At 42.6% G+C, this 23,274-nt stretch overlaps 1 protein-coding gene across 3 annotated transcripts in view; it reads left to right on the top strand.

Moving 5' to 3' along the window:
• Nucleotides 1-23,274, top strand: part of LOC127581330 (scavenger receptor cysteine-rich domain-containing group B protein) — a 116,423-nt gene that overhangs the window by 80,222 nt on the left and 12,927 nt on the right. For 2 of the 3 annotated variants that reach the window (XM_052035642.1, XM_052035640.1), the window contains exons 2-7: nt 2,357-2,550; nt 13,557-13,589; nt 17,074-17,103; nt 18,192-18,497; nt 20,284-20,349; nt 22,280-22,594. In XM_052035642.1, the coding sequence (XP_051891602.1) occupies nt 2,436-2,550; nt 13,557-13,589; nt 17,074-17,103; nt 18,192-18,497; nt 20,284-20,349; nt 22,280-22,594 (865 nt within the window). In that variant the 5' untranslated portion in view covers nt 2,357-2,435. The remainder of the gene's footprint in view (nt 1-2,356; nt 2,551-13,556; nt 13,590-17,073; nt 17,104-18,191; nt 18,498-20,283; nt 20,350-22,279; nt 22,595-23,274) is intronic. The other variant, XM_052035639.1, reaches the window with a different exon arrangement.

The following is a 23,274-nucleotide window of genomic DNA, read 5'->3' on the forward strand; positions in this document are numbered from 1 at the left end:
GTGACAATGGGTCAAATAAATATGAATCTTTGCACCCTGTTTGTTGTCTTGGTCCAAACTCCAGTCATGTTTCTGTCCTCGTAAACTTCATGATTCCATTTCAAATCAGACATTTGCATCACAAACTCATTTCTTTACTCATTTCTAAGACGGGGACGATCGGTATTTAGAAGGTTTTATTCATAGTGAAAGCAGCAGTTTCCACTTCAGACTCCACTCACTTTTTAATCACCTTGTTTGGAGACTTCAGTTAAAGGGCTATTTGAATGTATTACCAATGAAGCGCATTTAATTGGAAGAATGGTAACAGCACAGTTTCAGCAGACTGAAAGTGAGTGGCTTTCTTAACATTAGTGTCCCTATTGGTCATAAAAGACTGTGTGTCCAGTTCCTTAAATGTTTCCTGCAACAAGTCACACAGGGAGCACCAGAAACACTCCTCCCTTATACCTGACAGCTGAAGGTGCTCAAACTCAGGAGCTTCTGAGAAAAAATAACAAATTCTGAGAAAATAAACTCCTTCACAAACCTGCCAGTGTATTTCATTTAAACCCCTTTCATTGCTGCGCTGAGGACATCACTGTCTTTGGACGGGCCAAACAGAAATACCCAGCAGTCTGACACTGTACAATGCAAAGTGAGCTTGAGATCAGTTGAGAAGTTCAAAAGTGGGCGATACTTTGATGTTTCAGCCAATTAAGGGTGGTGGAACCAAAATGGCTAAATGGATGCCAGTCATGGTCAAAGTCAGTCAAGTTTATTGTCATATGCACAAGTACATGTACAGTACATCTGTAGAAGTTTGTTGGAGTGTTTGGTGGCAAGCCAACCCTCAACTTTCTGAGAAGTTTCACAAACCTGCCAGTGTATTTCATTAAACAGAGGAATGGGACTGGCTGGATTGCTCCTATGGGCTCGAATTGAATGGCCTCTTTCTTCCATATTATAATACTAATCTCTGACAGACAAGCTAGGACTCCGTGGCCCAGAGCTTAATGATAATTATAATATAATGATAATATTTATTTATTAGTCACATGTACATTGAAACACACAGTGAAATGCGTCTTTTTGCGTTAACAACCAACACAGTCTGAAGATGTGCTGGGGGCAGCCTGCAAGTGTCGCCACACTTCTGGCGCCAGCTTCCTAACCCGGATGTCTTTTGGAATGTGGGACGAAACCGGAGCACCCAGAGGAAACCCACGCAGTCACGGGGAGAACGCACAAACCCCTTACAGACAGTGGCGGGAATCGAACCCGGGTTGCTGGCGCTGTAATAACGTTGCGCTAACCGCTGCTTCTTCAGACTCGCTCCCACTCCATTTCTCAAATTTCAGCTGTAAATAGGATTTCTGTAATATGTATAACAAATTTATGCAACTCTTTAGAAGCAAATTTGTGGAGATAGTGCAGAGACCCTTGCAAGCGCCTGTCCTTTGTGTGTACAATGTCAGGAAAAAGCTCTTTAAATGCCTCAAAACAAAATCAGAAGTAATCATATATCTATCATAAACAGTCACATTAATATTAATTCCAGTTACACATCTAAGAAATTAAGAATAACGTATGAAACCAACAATATAATTTTTATTATCCCAATGCCCTTTGAGGATTAAGTGATGAAGTGATGAAGGCCACTTAAAATGTGATAGTTTTAGGAGACATAGTGTAGAGAGAAGACTGAACCAAGGCTAAATGCTTCAATGCAAAGCAAAGAAAGCTACATATGCTGGAAATCTGAAGTAAAAACACTCAGCAGGTCAGGCAGCACCTGTGGTGAGAGAAATACGGTTAAGGCTTCTGGACAGTATCCTTTCATCAGAACTGAGAACAGCTAGAAATCAACAAAATTTTAAGTTGCGTAGAACAGAAGGAATGTCTATGCCAGGATAGAGACCCGGAGAGATGGTGGTGACTGAGAGAGGTTGGTGAATGCTTTCTCCTCTCCATTCTTCTCCTTTTTCTCCAGATTAAAACATGTTTGATTTCTGACGTCTCTTAGTTCCGATGGAAGGTCATTGAGCTGAAATTGACACTGAAAGTTTTATCACTTAAGATAATATCCTCTCTGCCCCCCTCCCGTGCAGTTTTCATTCATTTTTCTCCCATCCATGAATCATCTGAGCCACAAAATATTCCCTTATGGAGGCAGCAGACCAGCAGTACAGCGTCCACACTGAAATCCATTGTTAGGAGGACAGGTACCCAATATGAGGTTGATTCTTCACCAATAAAGAGCTTAAGAGACTTCCCCAGAGTGGAGGCCCATATTACAACATTGCCAAGTAATATTGCCATCAAAGAGTATTGCCCTACCACACTTCAAAAATCAGCAGCTTGTGTTTGTTTTCAGTGCAGGCGAAGTAGCGTTGTGAGAAGTTGAGTGCAGTGTATGGTCGAGAGGAGAACTACTTCTAACACGACTGAAGGAAATGGCTCCAAGTCACTGTGTCTCTGTTCAGCAAAGAAGATGGAGACTTTCTCTCTTGCTGCTGTGCGCCCTAATCAGCTCCCTAACTCTTCTGAGGATTCTTATTGACGTCCCCGGTGAGTTTACTCTTCAGTATTAGTGTACGATAAGAACCTACTTACTTTGAACCTTAAATTTGAATTTCTAGACCAGAAATGGGTGGCTTTTGGCAGCAATAGATCAAACTCTCATGGTTTGTTCCAGCTACCTTCCTAGTATTTCTCTTACAAAGGGTTAACTGGGCCTTTCTTCATGTGGAGCTACGCTTACGGAAAAGGTTGAAATAGAAACAGGATCTTGTCAGCAATTGCATCCTATTTTTCTTTTGCCTTGAGAACAAACTGTGAGTGAACCATAACTGAGTTCATTACTTTGGTTGCGAAGGGTTTAAGCTAAATTGGAAGGGGGGTAGGCAGCGGAAAAGAGGAATAAGGCGCATGGAGCAATGGGAGCTACAGATAATATTAGAATAGGAAGCGCAGGAATGGGCGAGAGCAGATCGTGAGACTACCTGAAGGACAATGGCTGGTTTAGAGTGTCACCTCTGAATGTATAAAGTGTGGTGAAAGAGGGAGGTGAGCCGTAAACACAAATAGATGCGTGGGAATATGATGAAGTGACTGTTAGTGAAACATGTTTCAAACATAAGGGGAGGATTGGAAATTTAATATTGCTGGATGCAGGTGTTGAGAAAAAGCAGGGAGGGTGGACAGTGGCCAGGGAAGATATCATAGTATCATAGAGGATCTCCTTGAGGGACAAGATCAGAATCCATTTGGTTAGAGTTGAGAAACAAGCAGGTGATTATTATGCTGCTCTGAATGTTATGTACACTACCAATAGTGAAAGGGATGCAGAAGAGAAAATCTGCAAGAAAATTGCAGGAATGTACAAGAACTGCAGCTTGATGAAATTGACGGACTTCAAGTGCCACAATATTGATTGGAATAATGGTAAGGCTGGTGGAGAAAGAGGGTATATTTCAGAGATGTGTTCAGAAGAACTCCACAGTGTGCTTTTGATCCTGTGAGGAATAGAGGCATCGTTGGATCTAGTTTGGGGGAATGAGGTGGGTCAAATGGACAAGTGTCAGGAGGGATAATGATCGTTACATCAGAAGGTTTAGATTGTTAATGAATGGGGAAAGGGCAATCTAAAATAAAACTTCTTAATTGGAGGATGAGAGATGATCTGGCTGAGGTAAAGTGGAAACAACAATTGACGGGTAAAGCAGTAGATGAACTGAAGTAACTAAAGGTGTTTCAAGCACGGGCTGTGTACAGCCAGGAAAGAGAGAAGGGTGGGGAACTAAAGCCAGAACTCTCTGGGTGATGATGGGGGAGAATGGGGAGAGGGACAGGACTGGCATTGTCTGTCTGAAGGGGGGGTTAAATCAACGATGGGGATGAGTGCATGGGCAGTTAGATTGGGGGAGGGCGTTGGGATTTGGCACCAGATTGATAGAAGAGAGGGAAGTCAGAGGTCAGGACCAGCATGTAGTCAACTGTGTTGGGAAGGGATTGGTGACTGGGATCAACAGGTAGGTGGTAGAGTTGGGGGTAATTGATAATTTTTAATGGGGGGGGTTGTTGCAGAACATGGGTGTGAGATGGTCAACCCAGTACAGAGGGTCCAAAAATGAAGCGATAACGAATCTGGATGGTATCCTAGCCCAACACTGTGTTGGCAAGATAGTGTTCTCCTGGAAGTGGCCAACAATAATTGTCCCCAGGACAACATGTTCCAAGTTCCTCAGCAATGCCTCAGATAAAGTAATGTCATTCCATGAGTGTTGTGGCACGTAGATGACAGGTAGCAGGGAGCATCTGGTCAAAGCTCTAGAGTGGTGTGAGGTGACCTGGAGATGGCCATTGTCGTGTTTCACTCTAGGACCGTAAAAAGAAACAGACTTTTGCTATTGATTTTTTGAGCAACCACAAGCTAAGCAACCCAGGGGATGCAGGAACAGTGAGGTCTGGATGTACATATGCATAAATCTTTGAGAAGTGCCATGGGACAGACCATCCGTGGGTAATGGATAGATAGGTTCTGTTCTTACAGGCCTTTATGTTGATTTTGTCCATAAGTCAGAAAATACGCAAAAATCGCTTGATATTTCAACCACATCTCCACAGTATTGTAATGAATGACATCAAAAACACATATCTGATAAGAAAGAACAATTAGTACAAGTGGAGAGAGAGAGAGGAAACTAGTTCTGTTGTTCGTAGGAATAAACGTATATACCTGCATTTAATAATATTATGAGAGCTCATTCATGTGTAAGGGTGTCCATAAGTCAGGCATTCGTAACCCGGGGATGGCCGTATGTTGAGGGAGCAATGAGTGGGGTAATCAGGATTTTGGGCTTAGTCCTCATAAATAGAGGTGTAGAGTACAGAATCAGGAAGTCTATATAAAACCCATATAAATCACTGGGTATTACATCCAGTTCTGGTCACCACACTGTAGAAAGGACCTGGAGGTGCTGGACAGGAAGCAGACAAAGTTTACTAGAGAGATGAGAGATTACAGCTCAGGGATGAGACTGGAGAAGATGTGATTCTTCTACTTGGTGCCAAGAAGGTTCTGAGAAGATTTGGTAAAAGTGCACCAGATCAGGTAAACAGTGAGAAACTATTCCTATTAGCAGGTGGCCCAAGCTGCAAGGGACACAGATGTAGTATTTTAGACAAAAGATACAAGATGAGGAAATATTGTATTTTTATATTCAGGGGGTCATTGTGACCAGAAACACACTGGTTGAAGGGGTGGGGAAAACAAAATCAATCAGGGCTTTCAAAAGGCAATTGAACAGGAACTTGAGAAAAAAATAATTTGGCCATGGGGAAAGAACGGGGACTGAATAGATTATTCTATAAGGAGTTAGCATAGATGGACTGAATGGTGTGCTTCTATGATATAATAATTCCATGATTCTACCTCACCAATGGGAACCAGTTGGTTTTTCACTCTCGGGGTGAGGGGATCTAACATTTATTGCCCCTCCCTAACAAGTGTAAAGTTTGCCATGCTATTTCAAAAGAACATTAAGAGTCAATGACATTAATAGGGGGCTCAGATCACACCTAAGCTAGTCCAGACAAGGATGGTAAAGAATCTTAATCAATCAGTTGGGAATTTACAACAAGTTGCACCTGCATAGTCACTTTTGCACATTCCAGACTTATATTGAATTCAAATTCACTAATTGATGATGTCAGATTTGGACTCTCACCCCCTGGATTATTAGCCCTAACCCTGGGTTACATGACCATACTTGGGCTACACTGACTACCAGTTATGAGATTTGTGTACTTTTGACTGGTGAGTAAATGGTCACCCTTTGCTAAAGTCTTTTCCTTTTTGTAAACAGTTAAGAAAAACATTTTTTTGCCTTCATGTATCTCCCTGCTGTTTCTAGTTTGCCCTATTTTTGACTTCAATCTGGATATATTTTATGACATTCAAGTTCCAGGGTTAACATCCCTCCATAGCTTTGTACCCCTTTCATTGTAATCTCCTCCAGCTTTGCAAATATCAGAGATCTCAGCACTCCGATGTTTATATGCTCTTGATCATTATTTAACCATTTCAATGTAGCAGCCATACTTTCTGCTACCAAACTCTGGAATTCCTGTTAAAATTCATCTCTCTCTGTATCTCTCTCTCTCTCTCTCTCTCTCTCTCTCTCTCTCTCTCTCTCTCTCTCTCTATATATATATATATATATATATATATCTGTATCTCTCTCTCTCTCTCTCTCTCTATATATATATATATATATATCTCTCTCTCTCTCTCTCTGTATCTCTCTCTGTATCTCTCTCTCTCTGTATCTCTCTCTCTCTGTATCTCTCTCTCTCTGTATCTCTCTCTCTCTGTATCTCTCTCTCTCTGTATCTCTCTCTCTCTGTATCTCTCTCTCTCTCTGTATCTCTCTCTCTCTCTGTATCTCTCTCTCTCTCTCTGTATCTCTCTCTCTCTCTGTATCTCTCTCTCTCTCTGTATCTCTCTCTCTCTCTCTGTATCTCTCTCTCTCTCTCTGTATCTCTCTCTCTCTCTGTATCTCTCTCTCTCTCTCTGTATCTCTCTCTCTCTCTCTGTATCTCTCTCTCTCTCTCTGTATCTCTCTCTCTGTATCTCTCTCTCTCTGTATCTCTCTCTCTCTGTATCTCTCTCTCTCTGTATCTCTCTCTCTCTGTATCTCTCTCTCTCTCTGTATCTCTCTCTCTCTCTGTATCTCTCTCTCTCTGTATCTCTGTATATCTCTCCTCATTTAAGTTTCTCCTTGAAGTCCATCTTCTTGACCAAGATTTTAATAATATCAGCCCAAATTTTGTTTCATTATTTCCCACAAGAAAATTTCTCCTGGGATATTTTCCTGGATTAAAAGCACCATTACAGGGAACAAGTTGTTGTTATAGAAGGTAGCAAATGTAACCCCTTTGTTCAGGAAAGGAAGAAGAGGGAACCATAGACCAATTAGCTTGATGGCAGTGACAGGAAGATGCTGACATCGAGGACACAGCTCCAGGGCGTTTGGAAAACCATGATACAGTTGGGCAGGGTCCATATCGTTTAATGTAAGGTATTTTATGATTGAAAGATCTAATGTTTTTTGATATTGTAACATGCAAGATAGATAAGGGTGGATATGATATATTTTCATTTCAAGCGAGCATTCAGTAAAGTGCCACAAAAGTTGCTACACCAGATAAGAGCTCATGCAACCATGGATAATGTATAACGGGTTTAATGGATAACAGGTTGAAGACTAGCTAACAGCCAAAAATAAATGGATCATTTTCAGGATGGCAGGCTGTAACACATCGAATGCCAGAAGATTTAGTGCATGGATCTTGGCTTTTTTCAATCTACATTAATAATTTAGCTGAGGGCATTGCATTTATTATATCTAGGTCTGTTGATACAAAGCATGGTAGCAAAGTAAGTTATGAGGAGGATATAAGAATGCTGCAAAGTGTTGAAGCTCACTTGAGTGAATAGGCAGGAGGATGACAGATGGAGTATAATATGGGGAAGTGGGAATATGAACATAGTATATGTTTAGTGAGGTGAGTGGCTAATAAATGTTTGGATTTGGTAGGATTTGGGTGTCTTGGTACATGTTTAACATGCAATTACATGAAGAAATTGTCAAAGGATGCATTACCCTTTTATTGCAGGGAATTGATCTGATACTGCACTTTGGTGAAACCAGACCTGGAACACTGTGTATAGTTTCAGATTCCTTACTTCAGGAATTAACATACTTGCTGTACACTAGGTGCAAAAAGAGGGTTCATTGGATGGATTCCCTGGATAAGAAGGAGGCCTTGACAAAACTTGAATGGAGTGTGCCAATATTATCTGGATTTTTGAAAAATGAGGGATGGAAACCGAGACTAAGAGAACTTGGTAGCTGGAGAGGAGGGATGGTGGAAAACCTTTTCCTTGGGCTGGAGATTTAGAACTGGGAGGAGCATTGTTCCTTATCACTGTTATTCAATTAAATTGAAGTATTGGCGTAGGAATGGCATTGCCTGCCTTCCAATCATTAAAGATTAGCCAACAGGGCATTGACACATGCAACTCTGGATAGAATAGTAGGAGTATTTAAAAAAAGACTCCTATTTTCTTTATATTTACTTTCAACAGTTTATTTTATTAGAAAAACTTTAGGAATGGGAAGTTTAGTGAGTCAGTTAAAGGGGAGTGGATGCAGACATGATCAGTAAAGACTACAACGGACCATTTGATCCTCGAACCTCTTTCCCCCAGTTAATCAGGTCATAGCTGAATGTCTGCTTCAGGTCCCAGCGTAAGGGTGAATAAGTTGCAGACAGCTTTATTTCCATTCTCACTGCTTTCCTAATAAACCAAGGTGCTAAGCAAAACATTTTGGAGCCATGCAATACAGAACCAGGCCCTTCTGCCCATCACGTCCATGCCAACCATCAAGTATCCATCTCTATTGATCCCATTTACCAGCACTTGGTCTGTAAACTTCTATGCCTTGGCCATTCAATTGATCATCCAGATCCTTTTTAAAGATTATGAGAGTACCTATCTCCACCACTGTGTTACAGATTGCAACTACCCTCAGGTGAAAAAAATTTTCCTCAGATCCCCTCTTTCATCTTACTCCCTATCTTAAACCTATTCCCTCTATTTTTAATGGTCATAATGGGGAAACGTTTCTCACTATCTACCCTATCTATGCCTCTCAATTTTGTATTCAGGATCACCACTCAACCTCCTTTGCTGCAAGGAAAACAAATCTGGCCTATCCCGTCCCTCCTCATAACTGAAACACTCCATTCCGGGCAACATCCTGGTGAATCTCCTCTGCACCGTCTCCAGTGCATTCACATCCCTCCCAGAGTGTGGTGACCAGAAATGTGTGCAGTACTCCTGCTGTTTCCTGACTAATGTTTTAGAAGTTCCTCCAGCATTTCGTGTGTGTTGCTCCAGATTCCAGCATCTGCAGAATCTCTTGCGTCTCCATTTTTCTGCTCCACTGCGAAGTCTCTTCAAAGTGTGCCTACCCTGAAGAAGTTTTCCTCCTCTCTTTGACGGGAGTTCTGTGAGGCCCTCCCTCACTCCCACCCCCCCACCCCCCTGGTGATCTCTGCTGCTCTCCAACCATGTGCTTACCTGAGCTCCTCCCCCTCCCCCGACCTTCTTATTCTGGCTTCTGCCCTCTTCCTTTCCAGTCCTGATGAAGGGTCTCGACCCGAAACGTCAACTGTTTATTTCCCTCCATAGATGCTGCCTGACCTGCTGAGTTCCTCCAGCATTTTGTGTATATTGTTTTAGAAAGTTGTACCTTGATGCCCAAGTTCTTATGTTCTATAGTCCAGTTAATGAAGGCCAGTATCCAGAATGCCTTCTTCACCAACCTATCTCCTGTGCTTCCATCTTATCGACCTATGGACTTGTGCATCAAGGTCCCTCTATTCCTCTGTACTGCCTCTGGCCCTACCATTCATAGTGTATGTCCTACCCATAGTAGACTTCCTAAAATACATCATCTTGCAATTATTGGGATTAAATGCCATCTGCCAACGCACTGTCTAATTCACCAGCTGAAAATAACCATTTTTTTCCCAAAAAGTACTTTTTTATCCCAGCTGTTATTTTACCCCGTGTTCAGTTAATCTCGAGTTTCTGGAAGGATGGCAATGCCGTTCCTGTGGGCAATGTTTTAATGTAACAAACAATCTGCAGGAAGAAATCAGTGGGTCAATGAGCATCTGTGGGAGGAAAGGAATTGTCGACGTCTTGGGTCGAGACCTCGGGTCGACCCGCTGAGCTCCTCCAGCAGATTGTTTGTTTCTCCAGATTCCAGCAGCTGCAGTGTCTCATGTCTCCAATGTTTTAATGTATTTGGGTAATTAGTGATAGGGGACACTGTGACCCACTCTGAGGCAGTGGTACATAAGACTGATTGTTAGTTCTTCATCCAGAGCAAGAAGCCATACCTGCCCATCCATGGCAATGTATGTTGGAATACCTCATCATTGCAGACTGACGCCCCTTTGGAATCCACTAGCATTGAAATGCCAGCACGTGAAGCTACTTTATATAGCATTATGCAATTGAAAATCGATTCTTTACCAGAGTGACATACAATTATGAACATTTCCACTTCGGTGGAGCATGGTATGACATCAAGTACAAACCTGTTCCCAGAATAGCCAACACTTGTCACTCCCAGGTGTCGGATCCAGTTATTTTCGAATCTGCAGGTTCTTTCAGGAGTCCAAGAATGAGTTGAAAACAACTTGGTGCTTCACAAAGTTTTATCAGAAAAGTTTAAAACAAAGAAACAGTCACAGAGCACATGGCACTAGCTTTACTGCTAGGAGATGAGCCGAGACAAAGGAACTAAAGATGAGCTAGGGCCAGGGGAGGAAGAGAGCAAGAGAGAGATTAAGAAAAAATGACACCTTTTATACCTGAGATAAGAGGTACTCCTTAGCTGACAATAGTCCAGTCAGAAAACCTATTAGATATCTGTGGCAAAACCAACCAATGAGAAAACATGTATTCATCCGATGGATGAACCAATAAGCTAGGAAGCGGCCATTCCTTGTACAGCCACTTGAGGTGTATTAAATACTATACATGTTAAAAACCTACTTAAAACAGTCGAATCCAACACAGGACAACTAGATCTTCACACTGTGGTGTCAGCTCCTGCATCTGAATAGCCACGTGAAGCACTGGGAACCCATAAGGCATGTTACTTACTTACCTTTTACCCTTCTGGCAGGCCCAGCACATTACAACCATGCCTCTGACCAATCCTAACCCTTCTCCCCACTCCCCACATCACCTGCAATTCCCAAAGGCTTCCAAAGGATACTCCAAACCCTCAAGCCTTCACCTAGGGCCAATTCCTGTCCATTGGCTCCAATCCTCCCGCCCCTGCCCACCTCCTCAACCCTTTGCCCATACCCCAGGGCCTAATCAGTCCAGACTCTCCCACATTCCCCCTTGTCTCTAGCATGGGATCGTTCTAGATTACTGCACCCCTACACCAACCCAGACCCTCATCAGTTCAGGACCACCCCCCAGACCCTGCATGCCCTCGCACCAGTTCCACTCAAGCTTACAAATGCCAGCCCCCCTTCACCCCACCTCCCCAGACCAGTCTGTGCCCCAGGCAGTATCACTAACAAATGCCTTAGACATTCAGAGCTGGAAGAACTCAGCAGGTCAGGCAGCATCTGTGGCGGGAAAGGGACAGACAACATTTCGGGTCCGGACCCTGCATCAGGTGGAAGTGTAGAGGGGAGATGGCCAGTATCAGATGAAGGGGGTTATCCCAACACATCGGCCATCCCTCTGCCTCCACAGATGCTGCCTGACCCGCTGAGTTCCTCCGGCATTTTGTATTTTGCTCCAGGTTCCAGCATCTGCAGTCTCTTGTGTCTCCACCTTATACATTTTTTTTGATTCTGTCTTCTTAAAGTGAAGGGAAGGAATGAAGTAATTAGACTGAGTGGCTAGTTGTTTCAGAGAAAGTAAACATCTGTAAAATTTAACTTCCAACCATTCAGATTTCAGATCCAGCTCTGCATTTTTAAAGCCTACAGTGCCCTCCACTGTCTCTAACAGAAACAGCAGCCCCTCTGTGATAGAGGAAGTGAGATGTCAACAGCGATCACAAGACAAAGGAGCTTCTTAGGCCGTTCGTCCCATTGAGTCTGCTCCATGAGCTACACTAAAAACTATTCCTATCTAACCCCAATTTCCGGCCTTGTCCCCATATCCCTTGATACCTTGACTAATTAGATACCTCTCTATCTCCTCCTTAAATGCCCCCAATGATTGGGCCTCCACAGCTGTATGCGACAAAGAATTCCACAATTTCACTACCCTCTGACTAAAGAAATTTCTCCTCATTTCTGTTTTAAACTGGTACCCTCTAATTCTAAGGTTGTGCCCTCTAGTCCTGGACTCACCTACCAAGGGAAACAGCTTAGCCACATCTACTCTGTCCAGTCCTTTCAACATTCGAAATGTTTCTATAAGATCTCCTCTCATTCTTCTGTACTCCAGTGAGTACAGTCCAAGAGCCAACAAATGCTCATTGTATGTAAGTCCTTTCAATCCGGGAATCATCCTCATAAGTCTCCTCTGAACCCTCTCCAAGATCAGTACATCCTTCCTAAGATATGGGGCCCAAAACTGCACACAGTATTCCAAATGAGGCCTCACCAGTGCTCCATAGAGCCTCATCAACACTCCCCTACTTTTATACACTATACCTCTCGAAATGAATGCCAACATAGCATTCGCTTTCTTTACTGCCGATCCGACCTGGTGGTTAACCTTTAGGGTATCCTGCACAAGTACCTCCAAATCCCTTTGTACTTCTGTACTTTGAATTTTCTCCCTATCTAGATAATAATCTGCCCGTTTATTTCTTTTTCCAAAGTGTACAACGGCACATTTCTCAACATTGAATCGCATCTGCTATTTCTTTGCCCATTCTCCTAAACTATCTAAGACTTTCTGCAACCTTCCCGTTTCTTCAATACTCTCTACTCCTCCACCTATCTTGGTATCGTCTGCAAACTTAGCCACAAAACCATTTACTCCATCATCCAAATCATTAATGTACAAAGTAAAAAGAAGTGGCCCCAACACCGACCCCTGCGAAACACCACTAGTAACCAGTAGCCAACCAGAACAGGATCCTTTTATTCCCACCCTTTGCTTTCTGCCTACCAGCCAATGCTCCACCCATTCTAATATCATACCTGTAATTCCATGACCTCTCATCTTATTAATCAGCCTCTTGTGCGGTACCTTGTCGAAGGCCTTTTGAAAGTCTAAATAAACAACATCCACAACCTCTGCCTTATCCACTCTACCTGAGATTTCCTCAAAAAACTGCAGCTGCTGGAATCTGGAGTAACAAACAATCTGCTGCAGGAACTCAGTGGGTCGAGCAGCATCTGTGGGGGGAAAGGAAATGTCGACATTTTGGGTCAAAACCCTGCATCAGGACTGATGTATGATGCAGGGTCTCGACCGGAAATGTTGACAATTCCTTTCCTCGCACAGATGCTGCTCGACCCACTGAGTTCCTCCAGCAGATTGAGATATCAAAAGGATGACTTTGAAAGATGAAAAGCTCACAACTCTCAAGAAATGTGTGAAAAAAAATAGCTGCTCAGTATAGGATTTTAGAATCTTACAACTTGTTATGACATCATTTAATCCGTTGTGTCTGTGGAAGAACTACACAATCTGTTCGATACCCCTGTTCCTGCCCCACTGCGTTGCAAATTTTTATTGTTTTCCTGAATGTTCTGGTGGCCATTCCAAGTCATCTGATCAAACTTGAACAGGCGTGAGGGGCAGAGTTAGCATATTAACAGTGAGCCAGAGTTAGTGAGTGCAGCACCAAGTTGTCCAGCTGTGTGTACATGTGAGAGTTCTGCATCCTATAACAAAGTTGTTGTAATAATTGGATTGAGAAGAACCCACCGACATTCAACGTGGAATGCTATCGTCAAATTGTTCTCTTAAGTGATTTACATTTGATTTTCCTTTCTTTCAGAAACTGAACATGTTTCAAAGCGCGAGGTCACAAGTAAGTAGGATGTCTAAAACTATGTGTTGAATCTTTTATAGATATTGGTATTGGTTTATTATTGTCACTTGTACTGAGGTACAGTGAAAAACTTGTCTTGCGTACCGATCGTACAGGTCAATTCATTACACAGTACAGTTACATTGAGTTAGTACAGAGTGCATTGATGTAGTACAGGTAAAAACAATAACAGTACAGAGTAAAGTGTCACAGCTACAGAGAAAGTGCAGTGCAATAAGGTACAAGGTCACAACAAGGTAGATCGTGAGGTCATAGTCCATCTCATTGTATAAGGGAACCATTCAATAGTCTTATCACAGTGGGGTAGGCGCATCAATGCATAATTTTTACAGTCATAGACTCATACAGCACAGAAGCAGGTCATCTGGCCCACTGAACCTGGACTATCAAGCACTCATTTACACTAATTCCATTTTTATAAATAGTGGCACAAACATTCCCAGATGGAGCGCACATACGCATTCACCCATACAGTTACACACATACAAATCTCCTCAATGAACATGTATACCCACATATACATGGACACAAAAACAAAGTTTAAAGATCAATGTTTACACACACATTGTGCTGAATTGGGTTAATTTAAGATATAAATGAAGTGAATGGTTTGTCATTTCTCTGGGTGAGTAGTTTTTAATATTTGGCATGCAAACCACCTCGTTCATGCTCAGATCTGAAGAAAATGAGGAGCCTCAGACCCCTGGAAAGAATTGCGATTCAAGATGCAAATATAGAACCCTGTTGATCCTGTCTTCAATAAGTTGCTAGTATGAATTAGTTAATCTGATCATCATGGCGTAAGTAATTATTACCCCGTGTATGAAGGACATAAATTCAAGGAGATTAGAAATAATGTAAGTTAGCAAGATATTCTGCTGAGTACATTATCCAATATATAGACAGATAAGGATACATCAAGTGGATTGGCAACGCATTGATCTCATTCCCTGCGAATCCTTCTACAACTCTAATTTTGTGAAGGTATACCCAATTTGGTATTTACAATACTCTGGGTTAAATCCCCCTGGTGAGCCCCTCCACATCTTTTGTTTCTGACTTTAACAGACTCGTGTGAACGGGCAACTAACCTGTTGAGGTTCTACTGAGAATCTATTTGCATTATCAAGGCCCAGAAGTGATTTTCATTTCAACTTGAGTGCCAGTTCCCTGCACTACAAGGATCGGGAAGCTGAGAGGACTTCTGCATATCTTTCGCTTGTTGGGCAAAGGCAGATTCAGGCAATGGACTAGGTTCCTCTTCCTACCACGAGACTCCCCTCCCCTCACCAACACTGCATAACTTGGCAAAATCCTCAGAACACGAGGATGTTCTCTTCCATAGTGTCCATAACCAGAATCAGGGTAGTTTATGGGCCCTACAGCAGTTTACAAACCCAGTCATCATGGCGTAAATCCATCGACAGATGTTGCATGTGTTGTTCATGGGAAGACCTGACCACGGTCAGTGTCATTTCTTCTCTGTTTTCTTTCTCTTTTTTTCTTAGCTACATGAGAGAGGCAAAGTTGTTCCAAGCAGGAGGACATTGCCGCCAAAATAGTTTTTTCATTGTCTAAGCTTCCCAACTTCCAGTTTGAATCCCAGATTTCTTCAGAGAGGCTTTGAAGGTGTCCTTTTAACCTCAACCCGGTCATCGGGCTTGAATATAGAACTTATACGGGGAGATGCACATCTGACATGATGCAGGAGTCATTGGGATGCTAAGGGCAGGCACAGTAGTGTAGTGGTTAGTGTAATGCTATTACAGCTCCAGAGACCCGGGTTCAATTCCAGCTGCTGTCTGTAAGGAGTTTGTATGTTCTCCCCGTGTCTGCGTGGGTTTCCTCCGGGTGCTCCAGTTTCCTCCCACATTCCAAAGACGTATGGGTTAGGAAGTTGTGGGTATGCTATGTTGGCGCTGGAAGCGTGGTGACACTTGTGGGCTGCCCCCAGAACACTCTACATAAAAAGTGCATTTCACTGTGTGTTTCAATGTACATCTGACAAATGAAGATGTCTTGTCTTGCCTTGTTGATCCTCACCAATGGCTCCACTGCAGACCTAATCCCAGAGCAGACTGGGGTCAAACAAGACCATAGGGTCATAAAGTCATAGAGAGATACAACATGGAAACAGCTGACCAAATCTCTGCTGACCATCAACCACATTTTTTATTCTCCCCACATTTCCCATCAACTTCCTCCAGATTCTGCTACTCACACACACGCACTCGAAGCAATTGAGAGTGGCCAATTAGCCTACCAACCCACATTTCTTTAGGACAGTGGGAGGAAACAGGACTTCGTGGGGGAAACCCACGCAGTCACAGGAAGAACATGCAAACTCCACACAGACAGCAGCTGAGGTTGGGTTTGAACCCGAGGTCTGGCACTGTGAGGCAGCAGGTCTACCAGACGCGTCACTGTGAAGTACTTCAACATTGTCATGAACTAAAGGAAAGAAATCTCTCTTTTTCTGATGAACCAACGGCCATTTGCAGCAGAAATAAAAACAGAAATTACGGGAAACACACAGCAAGTCAGGCAGCATCTGTGGGAAGAGAATCAGAGTTAACATTTCAGGATGGAGACCCTTTGCCTGAATTCTCTCTTCTCTCCTCTCCCATTGGGCAGGAGATACAGGAGCCGGAGGGCACATACCACCAGGCTCAAGGACAGCTTCTATCCCACTGTTATAAGACTATTGAATGGTTCCCTTATACGATGAGATGGACTCTTGATCTCACAATCTACCTTGTTGTGACCTTGCACCTTATTGTCCACCTGCACTGCACTTCCTCTGTAGCTGTGACACTTTACTCTGTACTGTTATTGTTTCTACCTGTACTACCTCAATGCACTCTGTACTAACTCAATGTAACTGCACTGTGCAATGAATTGGCCTGTACGATCGGTATGCAAGACAAGTTTTTCACTGTACCTTGGTACAAGTGACAATAATAAACCAATACCAACACCAAACTCTGGTTCTTTCTCAACATATTCTACCTGATTGTGGAGCAGTTCAAGCATCTTAAGATCTTATTTCAGATTTCAGGCATCTGCGATTCTCAGCCATTTGCACCAGGGTGGCCTCGGCCCAGTGATAGAACCATGATTTCAATACAATTCATTCATTAAAAAGACATGTTTTCTGAACACAATTTCACAGGTCTAGAGCCCTTGTAACACTTATTTTTACTCCCTGACTCCACATCCCACATGTAAATCTATCACAACAAAATAGCAGCTGAGATTCTTGCCAAATCTTTTTGTATTTCCACAAGCATTTTGATTTTTTTGTTATTGATTGTCTGATCATGAAAATGTGTAGTTTTCATTTTGAGAGGCAAACTGTGCACCGATGATGTTAGTAGTTTTAATCATCTTCGTGATTTGCAGAGACTTAAGATCTTGTTATGTCTCACAGAACTAACATGGTGTTTTTCCACTGTTACTTTAGATCATCCATCACCAACCCCATCTTCCACAGGTAAGAGAAAAACATTGGATTAACATCTTCCTTTATTTTTTAAGCTTCATTCACAGGTTGTGGGTGTCATTGGCCAGGCCAGCCCATCGCCAATTGCCCCTGAGAAGCTGGTGGTGAGCCGTCTCCTTAAACTGCTGCAGTGAGTAGGTGGTTAAGATCTTCCACAGTACCATTCAGTACGAAATATTCCAGTACGTTGACCCACTGATGGAGAAGGGACAGCAGTACGTTTCTAAGTCAGTTTGTTGAATGACCTGGAGCTGTGGTGGAGCTCCCGTGCTCCGCCTGACTTGCTACAGGTTTGGGAGGTGCTGTTTGATAACCCATGGGAAGTTGCTGGTTTGCATCTCATAGGTGATGCAGACTGCAGCCACCTTGTGCTAATATTGGAGGGAGTGAAGGCTTAACGTTCTTTGTTCTAGATGTTGCTTCAAGTGTGGGAGTGTGTGGTGAATGTTACATAACCCTTGAGCCTTTGAGGTGTTGGAAAAGGGGTTGGGAATCAGGAGATGAGTCACCTGCTGCTGTGGGCAGTGGTTAGCTCAGTCTTATTGGAGATGGCCAGTGCTCGGCATGGAATAGCCAAAGTACCACATGCAACTTTTCAGTCATTCGTCAGTCATCCCAAGCTTACTACTGATGGTACGGTCCACATGCATCCCTCAATCAGCATTACAAACCATCAGATTATGTGGTCAGTATTACCTTCCAGTTTGTGGAGTTTGCAATATGCAGATTGGCTACTGTGTTTCCTACATTACAACAGCAACCACGTGTGCTCCATTTGCTGTAGAGAACTTTGGGATAGTCTAAGGGAGTGAAGTATGTTCTAAACTCTAATTCATCTTCTGTTTTATCTCCTACCTTCCTCTCCTTTGCTCCTTCTCTTATCTTTGGCATCATGCTCAGCACAGACATCGTGGGCCGAAGGGCCTGTTCCTGTGCTGCACTCTTCTATGTTCTTTTGCGCATTTCTTTTAACCGTCCACTGATAAAGAAGCAAAACCAGAAAGTCCAAGAAAAAATGTTTCAGTTTTAAAAGAAAATCACCAGTTTCCGCACTTTTTTTGCCTTTATTTCAATTCCAGAAGTCCGCTTGGTGAACGGGAGAAATCCATGCCAAGGGCTGTTGGAAGTCCTTTACAACGGTACCTGGGGCACAGTGTGTGATGACGACTGGGACATTGTGGATGCCAGCGTGGTGTGCCAGCAGCTCGGATGTGGCCGTGCCCTCTCTGTGGCAGGGAACCTGCCCTTTGGCAAGGGCACGGGGTTAATTTTGCTGGACAACGTGGACTGCAAAGGGACAGAGTCGTCACTGATCGAGTGTGGAAGCTTGGGCTGGGCCATCCACAACTGCAACCATTACGAGGATGTGGCCGTCATATGCAATGGTACAAAATTTGATTTTTGTCTTAGACCCGAGAGCTGCACGTAGTTTTAAAAAACCCACCATCTGAATTAATCCAGAGTTAAACAAGTCCTGGATAATCTTCCATCATTCTCCTCCTCCTCTTGTACCAACACACATTAAACCCACTTCAACCATCAACCCTGCACACACTGACCTACAATGGCCCCTGAATTAGGAATATCTCTTCAAATTCTTACTCCACATCCATCCATAGTCTTCACTCTCCTCCTCTGTAACCTCCTCCAAATCCAAGCACTTGCCTATCCCCAATTTTAACCATTCCGTTCTCGGCGTGAGGCCTGCTGTTTGCCAAACTCCAGATTTTAGAAATCCCTCCTCAACATCTGTCACCGTCTGTACCGCCTTCCCACATGTAAGATGCTTCTTAAACCCTATTACATCAACAAAGGTTTTATTATCTTCTCTGCTATATGTATCTGTCGAATGTTTGATAGCATTCATGTGAGGGACCTTGAACAGAAAATGAACAATATAAATGTATTTCTGTTGAGAAAATCCTACACTTGATTGTAATTTCATTGTTGACAGATCATTCTAGATTTATACTAGTATGCATTGCCCTGCCAATATCAATCCCTCCCATCCCAAGCCAACCCAACCTCACCATGTGAACCATGTTCTAGGGTGCAAGGTAAATTACGGATGGTTGAATAGAGGGCCATATTCTCAAGATCCCTAACACCTTTCATCATGGTGTGTGCTTCTGGCATGGAGGATCCACTCCATTAAATCCATTGCACAGTAAATCGGACAAGCATTGATGGGAAGGCGAGTAGGAAAGAATGCAGATTTGAGATAATGGCCAAAAGAACCAAAGTGGGTACGAGAATGGTTTTGTGTTTCTGCAGTGAATTGTTATGATCTGAAATACAAGTGACTCTCAGAAGGGATTTGCAATCGCACGAAGGGGACAGGGCTGGGATGTGTCTAATTGATTTGAAAGATGTAACATCGATATATTAGCCAAGTGGCCCACTAAATTCCTTACACTCAGGAATCCTTTCTTTAAAAGTCCCCACCACCTCTCTCTCTTCTATTGAGAAGTTTTGTAAAAGTTAATTTTGAACCAAGATTTTGGTCAGCAGTGCTGATGTCACTCTCTGTGGCTCTGTGTCAAAGTGTTGTGGACGCATAATTTAAAATGTGCCTTTTAAGCAGGTTGACAGAAGTCCTCATTGAAGGCAGAATTACTCCCCAATGTACCTCCAAGTGCCTCCCTCCCTCCTTTCTCCCTATCCCACATTCCCTGCCCACCCCAGCAAGCATCTGGGATGCAAAGACCCACCATAACTACTTATGTACTTTGTACATTCTCCCTGTGTCTGCGTGGGTTTCCTCCAGGTGCTCCGGTTTCCTCCCACATTCCAAAGACGTACAGGTTAGGAAGTTATGGGCATGCTATGTTGGCACCGGAAGCGTGGCGACACTTGTGGGCTGCCCCCCCCCAAAATCACTACGCAAAAGATGTATTTCACTGTGCGTTTTGATGTACATGTGACTAATAAAGATCTTATCTTAAGTAGCATTCTATTTCCAGTCCATCAGGAATACAAATTGTGGGAGAATTGTGATTCCTGCTTTATCACAGTCACTGCCAGAAGGCTGGGTAATAGATTTTCAGGTTCCCATGATGTATACAAGGATCATCATGATAAATGTACAAAGATATAAACAACTCCGGGTCAAACCTTCTTTTCAATGAATAATCAACAATGTAGTATTAAATTATCTTTTTTCCTTTTTAGATTTCAGTTCTACACCTATAAATCAGATAAATGAAACCAAACTATCTGTATGGGAATACAATCAAGGTAATTATTAAAAATCTGTAACGATTCCAAAGTTAACATTATGTTTCATACCATATGTAATTATGCAGGTGTAAAGTAGATTCTATGGTGAGAAGGTGGACAGAAGCCCATCGCCCTTATGAAGAGAGAGTGCCCAGGTGATCCATGTGACAGAACGGAATGGCCACACAGGGCCATAGAGTGGGGTTAGGAACCAAGACTACCCACAGCAAAATATCATCCCCAGTTGCACTGATACATTTGACTAGCATTTAAGACGTGCTTGCATCCTCTTCCTCTATGGTTAGATTGCTTTGTGTTGTGAAACTTTAGAATGTGATATTCCTTGAAACATCTGTGGCTTACAGTCCAGAACGTATAATCCATTCAAGCATCTCAAGTGCCGATTAAGATACCTGTGATTTGCTCTATAATGATCTTAACAGCTGCCTCGACCTCACTTTAACCATGCACATTAATGGCTATGGCAGTGAGGCAAGTTTCTGACAAGGTGCCATTGAGGTTTGGTGCCTTAATGAGCAAACGCAGTGATCCAGGTCTTTGGAAAGAATGCATTCAAATCAAAATGATTGTCACTCCCGCATCAAAACAGGGTCTGTATATTTATCATTAATTAACTAATCGGTACTATTGACCATCAAAAGAATTGCCAGAGGAGACATGAATTATTGCAGTTTCTGAAGCCAGAAATATTTTCATATTATATGGGAATGTGTGTTGTTGAAAATTTTCACCAAGGGGAAAGGCAGATTATAAAAATCCTCATGAATGTAATTTCCCACTGAACATTGAGCATTGAAAGCTAACTGACTACACTGTTGTGAAGTATAGCACAGAATGGAATTAACACTGGAGGGAAGAAGGGAGAAAAGGGTTGCTTAAGAAATGGAGGATAAACAAAACTTTCCTGTTACAGTGGTGTTTTCCTTTTAGATTTTGACTCTAATGTCATTTTGTCATACAGTATTAATATTCTCTGAATTATCTGGTCTGAGCAAGGTTCATTCTCACAACCTTTTGAAGAGTCAGTCTCTGGACTAGAAGCTCTGGGCTGAGAATGTGTTCAGAGTTGTTCTTTCCTCACTCCGCTATTAAACCTGCTGGATTAAGACTTATTGCATTTTGAGTGGCTGTAAAAATTCCAGTAACAGAGCAGTTCCAGTGAAGAAATTCCTGGGTTTTGCTGCCTGGAGGTTAACCCTGCAACAATTCCACAATGTCTTACTTGTGAACTGCACAGCCAGTTTCAGAACCTGGTCTGTACAGGACCAGCTGAGGTATTGCGTGGGGCTTAATCAGCCTTAGCATTGCTGAACTAAAGTTGCCAAAATCCAGGATTCCCATTCTAGTTAATGACGTGGTAAACATGTTGTATAGTTTTCAATGGTTGGGTATTAAGTTTAGGTAGCTCCAATGTCTCACAATAGTGGTAGGGACCTATTATTTTTCATTGTTTGAATTTGTTCACACAACAGGTTTAGTATTTAGTGTTATGCAAAAAAAACCCACTAAATTTGGACAGCCTCACTTTAAGAAATTACCACCATAGATCTCTCCGGCTTAGAAGTGATGGAAGGTGACTCACAAAATGACAGATCGAAGTGTTCATTCACTCGCTGCCCGGTGGGAAATGGGTCAGTGCTGATGAAAAGCTCTCTCCATTGCTGCTGTCGAGAGTCGAGTCAACAACCCTCATCAAGAGTCAACAACTACAGAATGAATGGGAAAAGATGGGCTAGAGAATATCCTTGTAACATCAGAGAACTGTTTCTTCCTGAGTATAATGTTATCAATCTACAGTGTACTACATTTATTCTCTTGTAAAACACATCTGAAACAATTAAACTCATCATTTGAAGATTAATGAGGAAGTTGAAGAAGTCTTTAATAATAAAAATACCTCTGGTCTTCTCATTTCTTCTTCTTACAGGGGAAGGCAACATTCGATTAGTCAACGGCCACAACTCATGTCAAGGCAGAGTGGAGATTAAGTACAGGGGACACTGGGGAACAATTTGTGATGATGACTGGGGCATAGATGATGCCAAAGTTGTGTGTCGGCAGATTGGCTGCGGTACGGCGATCTCCTCCACCACCAATTCCTACTTCGGATATGGAAAAGGGCTGATTCTAATGGACAATGTCAACTGTGATGGGAGTGAATCGTCGTTGTTGAGCTGTCACAGTCTGGGATGGGGTGTGCACAACTGTGGGCATCACGAAGATGCGGGGGTCATCTGTGCAGGTAACATTTTCACCAAAATAATCCAAATCTTACTAATTCATATAGCCAATGTCAATTCACCTACAGTTCTCACTTGTTTCTTCTCCTTCTACTTCCGTGCAGTCTCTCTGACACTATAGTAGGTGTAGGCTTCATAAAAGCACTAAGTTCAGTGTCAGGTTCTAAATACATAGTGTCATAAGATCCGATGATTTACAGCTCTTCCTAATTCAAATCTTGCATATCCAATCCTGTTTATAATCGATATGTTATCCTGTACAAACATGCCCAGTGGTCAGCCTCTTCCTAACCCTGCAACATTCAGTACAAGACTTCTCATCTGATCTGCAAGAACTACTTTTTTTGAACCCTGAACTTTTGACGTTCTAAACTCACATACCCTGTTCACTACCAGCCCACTCACACCGAACACTGCTCATTACTAAACTTCTCAGACTCAAACCCTATTTATTATCAGACTCCTTGTGCCCTAGTACTATCCACCACCAGGCTCCCAACCCTAGAAATTGGATTGCATTGTTTTGGTGACCTGACCATTATCTCCTCAAACCATCTTCTCAATTAGGCTGTTAATTACTTCATTCCAAAACTTGGAATCTGCTTAATCTTTTCCATTTATAAAGTGTCTTGGCATGCCTTATCATACTAAATAAACCCTTCAGTGCAAGTTAAACAGCATA

The sequence above is a fragment of the Pristis pectinata genome, chromosome 21, assembly GCF_009764475.1.
Source record: "Pristis pectinata isolate sPriPec2 chromosome 21, sPriPec2.1.pri, whole genome shotgun sequence".
NCBI lineage: Eukaryota > Metazoa > Chordata > Chondrichthyes > Rhinopristiformes > Pristidae > Pristis > Pristis pectinata.